General features: G+C 44.9%; 1 protein-coding gene across 1 annotated transcript in view; it reads right to left on the bottom strand.

The window, feature by feature from the left end:
* Positions 1-1,160: 1,160 nt before the first annotated feature.
* The window catches only part of T265_08862 (hypothetical protein), a gene marked incomplete at both ends in the record, with an annotated part of 31,029 nt that continues 18,496 nt past the window's right edge, over positions 1,161-13,693 (bottom strand). The window contains 7 exons of the mRNA XM_009174779.1: positions 1,161-1,277; positions 3,465-3,731; positions 4,661-5,056; positions 6,402-6,764; positions 9,193-9,584; positions 10,376-10,999; positions 11,206-11,505. Of these exons, the coding sequence (XP_009173043.1) occupies positions 1,209-1,277; positions 3,465-3,731; positions 4,661-5,056; positions 6,402-6,764; positions 9,193-9,584; positions 10,376-10,999; positions 11,206-11,505 (2,411 nt within the window). The remainder of the gene's footprint in view (positions 1,278-3,464; positions 3,732-4,660; positions 5,057-6,401; positions 6,765-9,192; positions 9,585-10,375; positions 11,000-11,205; positions 11,506-13,693) is intronic.

The raw sequence follows: 13,693 nt of genomic DNA, 5'->3' as shown, positions 1-13,693 counted from the left end.
AAGGTCCAGTCTCTTCGTGACAATCCAGTCTAAAAAAGGTGAGATTTTGAAATCCCAAAATATCCCACTGAAAACTGCTAGCACATCCTCAAGAAAATCCTCTTCGTGTCACCTGCACTGTTGAGCCAAGTCAAACAAGTGGACTAAGATAGCATGTAATTCCGACGCTATTCGATCGACGAATAGATGGAAATGGAGAGTACATACACTCAACTACTGATAGTGTCGGAGTAGTTAAAATTTGAAACGGATATTCTCCCAGAAAAGCAAGTGGATATGGCTAGGACTGCGGAACGGGCATATTAGCTGTCCGCTTCCATAAACAAGGGTCTGTATCAAGGAACTACTTATCGAAGTTGAAGCCATGGACGAAGCCGCTGTACACTGTTGAAAAATCTCACTATGAACTAAAAACCAGAACCTACAGGCTTTTCAACAGCCAAATATGCCTACCAAAAATCGGTTGGTACGAGACTTCTGCTGTTGGCGGAAAATACGAGATGCAATTAAAGTTTTGTGACCCCGCACACATTGATATGCGTAATCTCCATGTCGGACAGGGGATAAATTGATATAGTAGTGGTCATAAATCATTAAATGCAAACGACCGATCACGGGCATCTGGTTGTAGTCCCTATTTTTTTACCAGTCTATGAAGAGGTATTTCCAAGTAGCTTGTGCGAACCGTTCAGCCTACGGGGCGAGTCAAACGACCGGCATTTCCCACCGGCTGATCCAACGCTCAGTCAAATGCAACATAATGGAACAGAAGGCATTGTCCGTCGGATATTGTGACTTCTCAGTTAGTAAATATAGATGATAAAAATAAGATAGATACTGAGGCAAACCGTCTGACGTCTGAAGACGTCTGAATCACTATCCCGACCTTATCACGCTCCATTTCCTAAAGTTCGGTTATTTGGACCACTTCAATTACGGTCCCATCGTTTGGCTAGCGACAAAATAAAGTCAACGCGGTGAGGATGCATGGGACAGTAAAGCTATTTTCATCAAGTCCGAAAAACACCATTCAATTTACGTCCCCCCTCTGGTTTATAAGCGCCCAGCGGGTCCAACAGGTAGCATAGTGAAACCTCGTTGTTTCGCTAGAAAAAAAGGTCCACACGAGGTGGAACATGAGATGGAAACATATTTATTAGAAAGAAATGAACAAAGGGAAGTTTGAAGAAGATCCTATTCACACAAGCCTAAGCTGCCAGGAAAACGTTCTGATCCAACTTGACAAAACGCGCCATCGCAGCGCAGATACAGTCCATCTAGAAAAAGTATAGGGAAACAACAAAACGGGATAAACGTGAAAAGCTAGTATAGGAATGTGTTGCGTCGCATTTTACATTCATGGACATGACTTGACACCACACTCCCTGTGATTCAAAAATTCGACGAATTGGAATTCCAATTGCACAATGTATAAATAGAAACATGGAGGTTTGGGGGGAGTCGATGCACCGAATTCCCGTTTGTAGTAGTGCTTTAACAGATGGACTACCCAAGACAAAACACCCGTGCACTCAAACCAAACGGATGACCAATCGCGCATCTGTGGAATCAACAACAACGTAGACTCTATTGTAAGGGATAGGATGTGGGACTATTAATAACCGTTCACTCGCTTTCTGAACAGTGGTCCTGATAGTACATGAAGAAATATTTCGTTTCTGTCACAACTACGTCATTCAACACATTTGCACATCTGCAACTGAGATGTACTAGTCCATCTGTAGAAGGATCATGCAGATACCTGTAAATGGGGGAATGCTTTTCAACACAGCTGGCTACAAAGCAAGGTGATTTAGCACAAACACGTGTTCTAAATGAAAAGAAAGTAATGGCAACTATTGGGAACTCGGTCAACGATGAATTTTCGTGCGTTGTTTCATCCTACACTCCGAACTGATCACCATCCGCTCGTGGTGCCAATACAACACATTCCACGGAATAGTGAACTAGGCATATTTTAGATGGAATTACTAGTTAAGCTAAAACCCAGTAAAGCCTTGACAGTACATGGCGTAACATATCAGCAGTGTTCGTGACACCAACCGCCCAAGGCGACAGCCTGGTAGTTAGTCCAGATCACTTAATAGAGTCTGTTGATTGTACCGTTTTTGCCTGGAACAGGACCTGTCAGTCAGTTTTGGTCACGTGGGGGTTTCAACAAAGATAACATTGCAACGGGGAATATTTCGGGTTGCCAAAATAGCCTGCCAACTGATAACCCATCCTCGATGATCCAGTCAAGAAAAGCGCTTGGGTTGAGGACTGGCGGCATATAAAGTTCCAAATAAGAAACACTGTTGGAGTGAAGTACACTATCACTCCAACCAAAACCAGAGATGGCTACTGAGGATATGTCTGAAACCAGTATGTGAAATGAGTGCTGAAGGCTCTATGATCGAGATCTACTGTTTTCTTATCAATTAAACAACACACTCCAAATCACCCTTTAAAATAATCACCCAGGACTTTTAAGAGCCCCATGTTTTTACAAGGTGAAGCGTTGTCTCAACTGAACAATCACATTCCCTTATGGGATGTACGATCCAGCCAGTTTCGAACAGGAAGTGGCGTACTACGTTTTGCAATAACCCAGAGCAAGTCTACCCTAGCTTATCTGTGCTAATTTCAACTATCAGATGCACGGGGCCAGGCACATCCGCGTTGCAGCGTTTGGCAGGACTGAAAATTCGGGCATGCAAAGTCTAGGTGAGTGGGATTAACGAGTGCGGCCTCTAGTGAGGGAGTTCAACCGATCAGCCTTACGTATCCAACCGGAGGGATCTGAAACGATCAGCTATCCTTCAAATAGAACAGATACGTGTTCGAGAACACACCTCATCCGAGGAAAGTGCGCTTATGCCAAACAGCTGTGTGAAGGGATTTCAAGACACGATTGATGTGCACTCCCTTAGAAATGAGGACAAATTACTCGGGAATGAAGTTCGCGAAGGAACCTAAACCAGCATCAAATCGATGATAGTGTATACCAGCTAAATTCCATCAGAACCAAGAATTAGAAGCATCTACTTTGGTAACGCTAGTAAAACTTTGGTTGATGGCCAAATCATTTGAATTGCGAGAATCCTGGAAGAAACAAAGGCAGCACAAATAAAAAACCTCTTAGCGTGGCCCGGCCACACGAAAAAACGACAAGACTACCGGACACCAAATATTGGGGTTAAATCCAATCACTGACAACGGCGAAAATCGCATATCCAAACCCTGTGATTAAAAAAACTGGAGCTAGAAGCAATAAACGAGAGACATATGAATGTGGCCCGGCCACACGAAAAAACGACAAGACTACCGGACACCAAATATTGGGGTTAAATCCAATCACTGACAACGGCGAAAATCGCATATCCAAACCCTGTGATTAAAAAAACTGGAGCTAGAAGCAATAAACGAGAGATCAGCCATATGAATGGGAACTCCACACTCACCCAGGACTTAGCAACCAAATATAAACTGAGACGATAGTGCGTAACCCGGCGCAACTGTTGTTCAACGGTTCGGTCAAGTTCTGCGTAGCACAAATCCAGAAAGTGCTCGCGTTCTTTTGGCGAGTATTGGGGGGAGGAGGAACAACTGTTGCTCGTAGACAGTTGGGATCGGCGTTGGTAGAACCAGTTCAAATGACCAGCTTTCAGGTAGTCCGGGGCTAACCGAACCATAAGGGCCGGTGGAGCACACGGCAAGTAAGCTAGATTCTAGGAGAGGAAAATCACAGCAGAAACATTGGAATAGCTGTAAAATATGTAAGATATGTCTGGTTCCCTGGAACAACCAGCACAGAAACTGAGCTTCTAGTTGTTGAGTAGTCAAAACATTGAAAACATAGTCCCTCCCGGTTAACATTATTTACCGACGACAGCTGTGACAAACTATTAAACTGGTCAACAAAGAAAAGCGTTCAGCTGTAGCATTCTTTCGGTGCCTAGCTGCCATGCCACCCAAAGGAAGCACGAGGGCTGGGATACTGCCAGGCTGCCCAAGCCTAGACAGGGGAAGTCGAGTGGCGACGGTCGGATTCGAACCACGAACCTTCCGATCAGTAAATTCGCGCTCTAACCACTTGGGCCATGTCGCCCAAAGGGCAACTGGTCAACAGTTGGAGTGAAATCGAGTACTCGAATGAGTAGCTTCCGAGAAGCTAAATTTATTAACGCTTCGTAATGAAACGGATATCTGTTAAAACCTTAAGTTTTCTCCACCAACGAAGTCATATATGATTGTTTTTTGTGTGACCTGTACTGAGCAGCACGCTAAACAAGGTGTAGTGCATCGGAAGAACACTCGTCAACGTGTTAAGTAATGGATGTTAAGTTAATGGAGGGAACACTGGTCCTTATTTCCAGTACCTCATCATAATCGGACATTGCTCAATACGCCAGTTATGAAGAACCATATCCGAATATTTGGCACGACGGATTCGCCGGAAGAACAGGTAGTGCATTCTGCAAAGCAGCTACTTCAGCCTCACTCCAACCAAACGTCGAAGCCTGACAAAAACAAAATCAATGCCTGAAAATAACGCAACCTGACAACTAACGGTACTGAGTAAATGCAACTGCAAGCTTCGGCAATTACGAACCGCGGCACACAGAGATATTAGGCGAACATAGTATGGGTCCCTTACTTCATCATCCTGAGTAAGCTTCAGGTGGCAACTCGTATTCCATTCGCCAGCATCCATACAAGTAGCATAAGTCTCCATGTCATCAATAGCGGGTGGGTCGGGATTTGCCTCGACCCGAATGTGAAATTCACGAATGCGTTGAATCTCGCAAAGAATCCGCGGATTAAGGCGTTCAATTTGATCTGTACTAAATTTATCCAATGGGTCGGATTCCGGATCGTAAGGGATTATGGACCGAGTGAAGAGGAATGCTGGAATAATGAAAAAACGGTAGAAGCACAGAGTTGACACAAAGTGTGCTGGGGTATAAAACGTCCTTGGAATGTCGACCAACATAAAGAGAATCGTCCTAGTTTCGAGGAACTCTTCACATATGGAAAAATGTCGTGACCAAAGCTAAGAAATAAACTTGTTCAACTATTTTCACCGTCTGTCTGCCTGGTTGGGAGCGCCCTCGGTGTGGTTGATCGTGAAACGCAGAATGTTGTGAAGAGTGGCATCTATTTGGAGGGACCATTCTTGGAAGGAATTCGTCACGATGGAGCCGCATAATACAATGGTATGACAAACGGCAAAAGTGACTTGTATGTATTCGATGACCAGATACTAATTGGAGTAGAGCAAAGAATGAATCGTAGCGGACCAATCAAACGGTAGTAAATGGGATAAATAGATAGTGCGAGTCTAGAAAAGACATCCATAGCCACCGAACTACAAAGAGAACCTCCAGGAGTTTACAGAACAGTAATGTTTTAATGAAAATTAGTTGTGGTCCTGAAGTTAACCTCTTCAGTGCGGCTGGGATTAAATGTTTTCTTGTACACATCTGTTTCATTGTAATGATGTATGTACGGACAACAATAATGCATGGGTTAGCAGAAACAATCAGAAAAACACAAAACCTTCCGAAAACATAAAAGGCAACTGACTGCTACGCACATGAAAAGTGACTCTGTAAGGTGAAAACTAGTAGTTGGAATAGGTTGAAAATGAAGACCAACTAAGCATTCTCAAAAAGAACTTACAGGAATTTGAAGCGTCCTGGAGAGAAAAGAGAACGGTGTAGTGAGCTACTGACATTGCCCTTGGGAAAAAGGTAAGAAGACAGCTAAAGTCTCAACCATTCGAAAAATGACTCGCCAATTCAATGTACCCATGAAGCCTCAAACTTAACTAGGTTCTAGTTTTGTCTTGGAAACGAAGTGTACTGTTGTTCCACATGAAAAACTTCCCAGAAGGTTATTCCCAGAAGACTATTGAAATGCTCCATCAGTACAGCATATAACAAACTCGTTTTAGATGCCCAAATGGAGGATTCAGCTCTGGTGAGAAAATGTAGCAATGAAAGTGATATTTACTAGTTCGAATTTACGACACGGTAGTTAGTAGTACTGCTGTCAAACCATTCCACGGAAAAGACCGGCCCTTGAAAGTTGATTCGACTCAAACGACAGCTTGGTTGGTAGTGGGTTGGAAAGCTCCTGGGAGTCTGAATGCGGACTGAAGGCGCTAAAGCCGGCAAACCGCGTGGAAAAGTACGAGGAATTCCGAGATTTATAGAAGGAATCTCGGTGGTATTAGGAAAAACTTGTGTCACATTAGAAATATGCCCCGGATTGCGCTGAGGTGCGAACGAAGCTCTTTCCAGCCTAAAAAGACTAGTAGCACTCGACGGAAACCATTGAAAGGTGAAGTGTTACTCTTCATTTCCCTATGAAACTTAAGTGTAAAGTTGACTCACCGGAAGTGTTTGTAGTTTTTGGTGCTCCAAAAGCTGGCCCGGAGCGGGTGGCTCGCACTGGCCACTGGATGCTTGTGTACCAAGACATATCTTTTTACCCTGCGGCTCGTTAGTTTTGTCGGTTACTTTACCGGATCCTTCAGGACACTGCCAGTTATCTGATTCCTCTTCTTTTTTGTCATTTTCCACTTCTGAAAGCGCCCTTTCGCGCTTTCGACTACATGGCCTAACAGGCAGAAGTTCAGTATCACTCGGCTTATCAGACGGCTCATCTTTCGATGACTTGGATATGTCTTGTGGACAGATATCTTGTGGTAGCAGCAGGCCAAAAGTCTCGCGAAACTGTTTGGTTTCTTGAGAAATCTGTCAAAAAAGATGTCAGAAGAGCAGGTTACTTTCCTATCCTTGTCTTCGTACAAACTTCAACCCCAAAGAACTGATAAAAAAAGTTTTGTCAAAGCCATACGGAATAGGAGCAGATGCACTTCTGATCTCCTGTATCTATCCAGCATGACTGGGGCTCATATATTCAAAAAGGTAGCAAACACTCAAAAGTAAGAAAGGACAGACTAGAACGTGCTTGATCCATCTGCACACAAATAACAATGAAAAGGTTGATGTAACCAACCTACTCGAGTACAACTTCACGGGAGTTAGGGAAACTACAGCATGAGGGATTAAATCCCGAGAAAAATTTCAAAATCCTAGCATACTACCAGTAAACCTACAAAATAAATAATCATACCTTAGGACGAACGGACAAATTTCACGTGTCACAGACGTAAGAATGCGGAGGTTTATGATAGACTGGTCCATACCACGCACACAGACGCTTCCTACGTTCTAATGCACCATTAACTGATACTTACATCTGTAGTCAGTTGTTGGGAGGGACCACATGGCACAGTTGAATGCACAGTGGGATGACAGTAAAAGCTTGTTACGACTCGTTTTAACCTACTGTACTGAACCCATTTAGATGTTGGTACCACCAACGAAGTCGCCGAAATGCTCAGGAAGCTAAAAAGGCAACGGGGAGAAACCTGTGGAAATAAGGAAGCCTTTGTGTCACACTTCAGTGTATCGCTTCTTCGATGCTGAGCTACTGCCCGTAGCAGCACGGACCTTGTGCCACCGATTTTGCTAAAGCTTTCAAATGTATCATGTCACGACACTTGTCTAAGTCACTAGACCACCTAATAACTGAGTCGTGACCGCCAAAGTTGCCGCAAGTTTTATTGATAAGGGATTTATAGCACGAAAGAAAGAAATCGTTCAGCTGTAGCACCCTTTTGGTGCTATGCCACCCGAAGGTTGCACGAGGGCTGGGCTAGTGCCAGGTTGCCCAAGTCTAGATAGGGAAAGTCGAGAGGCAGAGGTCGGGTCCGAACCACGGACCTTCCGGTCAGTAAATTCGCGCTCTAACCACTTGGGCCATCTCGCCAAAGAAGTGGAATAAACAATATCTACACGTATTAGTTGCCGATCGATATCATAATGATATATGGTGCACCCAACAAAGCTAACGGGGCAAAACTATATTTCGAGGCAAACAGGTTCTAAAAAAAATAGAAGGAAACAAGAGACAAGGGAAACAATCAAGAAGCGTAGCTTTTCCTCTCATCATATAAGCAAACATTGGGTTTCGCACAAGCCAAAACCGTTTTAGCATTTACGTTCATGCCACGCTTGCTTGACAGTACTCTTGTTCTGGCATAATTATTCTGACGAGTCAACACCAGAGGAAGGAAGCACTTGATTCAGGTTTCGCCCTTATTAGAGCTCGCCAGTAGTGCAATATCTTGGCCGCACCGAGGTTTGAACTCCGGACATCTGACTTTCGAAGAAAGCGTGATTCCATCACTCCCCAGAGTGGACGAATTAACATGTTTACGCTTGAGCGATTAGGTTGGTTTGCACGGCATCTCGAACAAGGAACCAGTAATTGCCCTGGTTGTGTCGATCGGTTGACCCGCCTGTCAGGACTTCCCGGTCGGGTAGCGCTACAGACGCCGGAAACCTGCTTGCAGCCGTTGATTAGTTGTCGATAGTTGCGGAATTTGTGGTACTCATTTTCACATCACAAGTTTCAACAGTCTTCCTCCTGTCCTGGAAAAATTATTCTACACTAAACTGGACTGAAGTTTCGCTCTTCTTAGAGCTCATCAGTAGTGCATATCCTTGGTCGCGTCGGACATTTAACACCGACAATTTTTGAATAACTGTGGGTAGAAAAAGGTCCACAAATCGAATGTAGAATGTCTTCGACGTTCCAAACACAATTATTCATCCCGTAAGCAATGAGACTGTTCATAGTTGAGAGGAGGTATATTATCCTGACTGACTAGGGCACTTTTTTCGGATACCGAGAGCTCTATATTCAAATCCATTGTCGAAAGCATACATTGCAATGAACATAGTTCAATTTCGCGATTTACCAGAATTCTGAACAAACTATCCAATAGAGTGATTGGTAGAAATCGTTCAGAATGGCTCCAATCTTGAGCTGTACGGTGGCAAAATGGCCATCATTCTGCCCTGAATGCGTTCTGCACGTATTCAACCACGAGCGGCTAAATAAACTAAGAGTGAAGCCTGACCATCGTTAGCTATGTTTTTAGGTTCAGAATTCATGCACAAAGATGCTTCAGCTAAAAAACAGGTAAAGCAGCAGAGTGCAATGGAGGCCCACAGCCTTACTTCAATAATAATAATAATAATAATAATAATAAGGTAGCGAAAAATAAAGTGAAGAACTAGAGTGACACAGCAAACGGTGAGTTCGGCGAACCTCATTTATTGCACGACAAACGCGGCGACCGTAACTGGAGTCTTGTGTGGCTCGCTCGGCGATCTTTTGCAATTCTGTGGCTAACATTTGCAGACTAGTCTGAAAACCACCCAGTCCCATTCCCGACGTCCGAGGCTGGGAACTAAACGGCCCAACACCATGACCAGTTCGTGCAATCTGTCCGTCCGGGATAACGGCGGCAGGTGCTGGTCGCGTCCCACTAGGTTCTGCTGGAAATGTACCGAGTTGAGAGGCCGTCTGCAAACTGGACGCATTTTGGGTAGATGGTGCACCGACATCCGGACTTGTGGAGACAAACAACGCACGGCTGTTTGGGGAAGCTTGGCTGGGATTTCGGGCGAGATGTGCGTCAGACATGCTAGTTGGGCTGCCTGATCCGAGTGGTTGGGAGAGAAGCGTGTTCAGATTGGTAGTTGGAACTCCAGGGATAGAAAAACAAGGAAAAAGAAATTATGAAAACACTAAGTACTGCGTTGTCAACGGAAAGTGTGTGCTTGGGTTGATCTATCGCATTTCCCCGAATTTCTATATACCGTAGCGATCTACGCACAGATTCGAATCCGGCTTCACGTAAAACCACGTAGCTCAACGAATAGTCGAGATTGTGAAAAATCAGAGATGAACCGGAGGGAGTAACAGCTGATAAACAGCAAAGCTTGTTCGAGGGTTGCTACTCCATACAAGACAGGACGGACAGAAAGCTAGGATGTTAGGAAAATGGTGCGAATCGGAGAAAACCGATATCGAAACGCAATCGGGTGAATAGGGAGGTGAAATTCTCTCTAAACCTACACTTGATGTAGAACGAATCTGGAAGACTCGTCAGCTATGTACGCAGGCACTTGAAGAGTAGCTGTCTAAAATGAACAGCACAATGTGATTAGTAACAAGAAATCCAAGCTAAGAAGTTCCGAAGTATAAAAAGAAAAAAATCGTTCAGCTGTAGCACCCTTTCGGTGCCTAACTGCCATGCCACCTAAATGAAGCACGAAGGCTGGGATACTGCCACGTTGCCCAAGCCTAGACAGGGGAAGTCGAGTGGCAGAGGTCGGGTTCGAACCACGGACCTTCCAGTCTGTAAATTCGCGCTCTAACCACTTGGGCCATATCGCCCCAAGTATAAAAAGAGAAAACAAGAACAGTCGAAAAAGTGTCGACTCACCTCTGAAACGATTCTGTGGTTGTTCAGTCGAACCTTGTTGGGGCTGCACACCAGGCGCGGCTCTCTGTTGCTGCTGTTGTTGTTGCCGTCCCTGATCTGCCGTCAAGGTTCCTTGACGTGAAAGCAGTTGCATCGGAACAGATTTCCTAACGCTATCGGATACCGCAGCTTTATGTTGCAAGTTGGAAGTGCTAGCTGCGGCTGCAGCAGCTACAGAGGCCGCGGCGGCCACGGCAGCAGCGTGTTTCGGCTGTTGTTGTTGCTGCTGCTGTGATGGATGTTGTTGTTGTTGTTGTGCCAGGTGCATTGGATTCCGTTCGATCTCGTCCAACAACCGTTCGATCGGTTGCACTTGCGCCAGCCGTATTACATTTAGGTTTGCCTCGGGATTTTCCAGTATATCACGCAGTTTGATGTATTTGCGTACGTACGGTTGCGTTTCAGGTTGAGCGGAAGCCATCTGAATCCCCTGACGTACAGCTGGCAGGTACCTAGCTGCCATGGCCGTTAGGCGATTGATAATTTGAGCTTGGACTTCAGGTGAATGTACCTCCTGTGCTGGTTTCGATGTCGCCGAACCACCTCGACCACTGCTTCCATCGATACGCTGACCATTCGACCGGTCTGAAGTAGCACATATACAGAATGGTAAATCGATAAACTGACCAAAAATAAACAGAATGGACATGGAAAATACTTTTGAAAATGTAGTAGCAGTGGTCAGTATGCATCGACACTGGTGTATGGCTCAAGATAAAACATGGGAAGACCTGATCAGGAACAGTTAGAACACAAAGGAGTCGGAACAAAACAATAAGCCATACCCGTACCGGAGGAATGGCTCCTAGACGCCAGGGCTGCGACATTCGGAGCGGACTGAGAGGCCACTGTGGATGGCAATAAAGACTTCGACTGTTGAGTTGAAGCAGATTTCTGTGGAGTTGGCTGAAGGTTTGGGCGTACCACTTTTGCTTGTCCCGTAGGTAAAACCGTAATGACCGACTTTCCAGCAATTGGTACATTGGCCACAGAAACCGAAGGAACTGCTGATTCATCTGATTGTACGATGGTTGGAAGCGAATTGTTGCTCGTGGTTCTAATCAAGACCGGGCCAGGTGTGCCAGTACCGCCTGTAAACAAACAACAGACAAGATCATGGATATAGGGATATGTACCAGGGAGATAAAGCTGAAATACGGCAAAGAAAAATCGACACGTTGGAAAAACGCATGTTACTAGCGTTTGTTCACAAGAGACACCATGATCAAAATCACAACCTGCTGCTCAAATCTTAATCGCTGAGGAAGTCAAAAACTACAGATTTTTCTGAGGGAAGAGACTGGAGAGACAACGGTACATAATAATAACCTAAGAAGCTAACTGGACACGATGCAACGAAAGAAACTAAGACGTCAATGAATACGGTTAACTACTAGAAGCCTTGAAACGTGGGGTAAAACGGGTCAAGCAAAACCGACAAAGTAGCGGATAAGCTGCGATTCTCCAGACCTCTGGTGGTGAGTTGACATGTCACACATGTAAATTTATTCCTCGTCACGGTGACAGTAATCAAACAATATTCTTTAGAAATCACTGCCTTCGAGGAACCTTCTAAACTAACCAGTATGAGTGCACGAGCTCAAATGATGTCAAACCAAGGCGCCAGGGACACCAAAAAAATCCACGACAGGCAGTAAACACGCCCAATCAATCAACCAGGGTACAGATAGAAAATTGATGGAAGAAATAAGAGGCCCGTAAGGTTTCCCAAGGGCTGGTCCAAACGACGTAAGTAACGCGAAGAAAGAAAGCTTGGGAAATCTGTGAAGCCGCGAATGAAGTAATCAAGAGCCTGAAACTTCAAATCCTCAACCATAAGAAGGAATTAGTTGCGCACATACGTCCTCAGTATACAATCGCATGTGCATAGTTCAAAGAAGGGCTCATTAAACGGCTAGATCTGCTTACCCAAAGCCAATAGATGCAGTATACTTAATCCAAAGAGATACGTGGACTGATAGGCGGCTATAAAGAGTAATGAAGCGGAAAACTGAATTACCTATCATCACATTTTCCGACCCGCATATTTGCGAAAAAAAACTGCTGCTCTCTAATTTACCCGGATTATGGGCGACTTCATCTTCAACTGAGAACTTCGGCCCGTAACCGAGACCCAGGTTACCTGGTACCGGATTTGATTCAGTGCACAGTACCGGTGTTTCAGTGACACACAATCACGTCAATTCATTGAAATAGAATGAGATGGCTCAGTGGTTACAGCGCGGATTTAATGACCGGAAGGTCCGTGGTTCGAACCCGACCTTTGCATCTGGACTTCTGCCTAGGCTTGGGCAACCTGGTAGTATCCCAGCCGTCGTGCTTCCTTCGGGCAGTTGGGAACCGAAAGGGTGTTACAGCTGAACGATGATTATTAAAATAAAACCACGTACTTAAAGAATGTACGGGGATGGGCTTAGTGCTGATAAACCGCAAGCATTAAAGGTGTCTGCACCGGCAAACACTCGCTTACGGAACCCGAACAGGAATCAACAGCACAGCCGTTGATATATATTCGCACACACACCTTTTGACGCCACCAGTCAAACATACAGGGGAAGAGACAATTATGCTATTGGCGGGATACACTCATTTGCAAACGAAGCCGATGTTGTTGGGCTATCATCAGCAAAAAAGTAACAAGGTGATCGGGAAACCAGTATACCCTCAATGGCGCTCGTGCATCCAAGCTATCGCTTTCAATGCATAACTCCTTTCCCAACCCCCCACTGACAGTGCTGGATTTTTGCACCAATTTATTATCTACCGCCTGCAATGCGCAGCTACCTACCCCCTCCCGCCAAATCATCCGTGAACGAAACTGCGGCAGCTACAACCACAGGGAGGATTAGGAAACATGTCCTGCATGTGAACCATGCAGAATAAATTCACACCTTGTGAGTGCGGAGTAGACTTTAAAAAATGGAATCATTCTAACATTTCCAAGAATGCTTGAGCTTTCTTCTTTTTTTCCAGGATAAGGACAGTGTCGCTTGCACATTTCAGTTCGACAAGGCTCTCTTGATAGTTGGAGGATTGGGTTTCGGGGCTTGGAGAGTTTTCAGTATCACATCATTACAGCAAGAGAATATCTATTACCGGGAAGTTGGATCAATGTGCAATCTGAACAGGTTCTTGGATGTGCTAAACACAACCTGGGTCAATCACGTAAGAAAGATTTAGGCACAAATACTCAATCACCAACAGCGATCACGTAAGAAAGTGCGCAATGATTAAGGTTAGGAGGTTTGGTGGTGCGTA

Source organism: Opisthorchis viverrini (genome assembly GCF_000715545.1).
Source record: "Opisthorchis viverrini unplaced genomic scaffold opera_v5_242, whole genome shotgun sequence".
Taxonomy (NCBI): domain Eukaryota; kingdom Metazoa; phylum Platyhelminthes; class Trematoda; order Opisthorchiida; family Opisthorchiidae; genus Opisthorchis; species Opisthorchis viverrini.
This window is presented reverse-complemented; position numbering and strand designations above follow the sequence as displayed.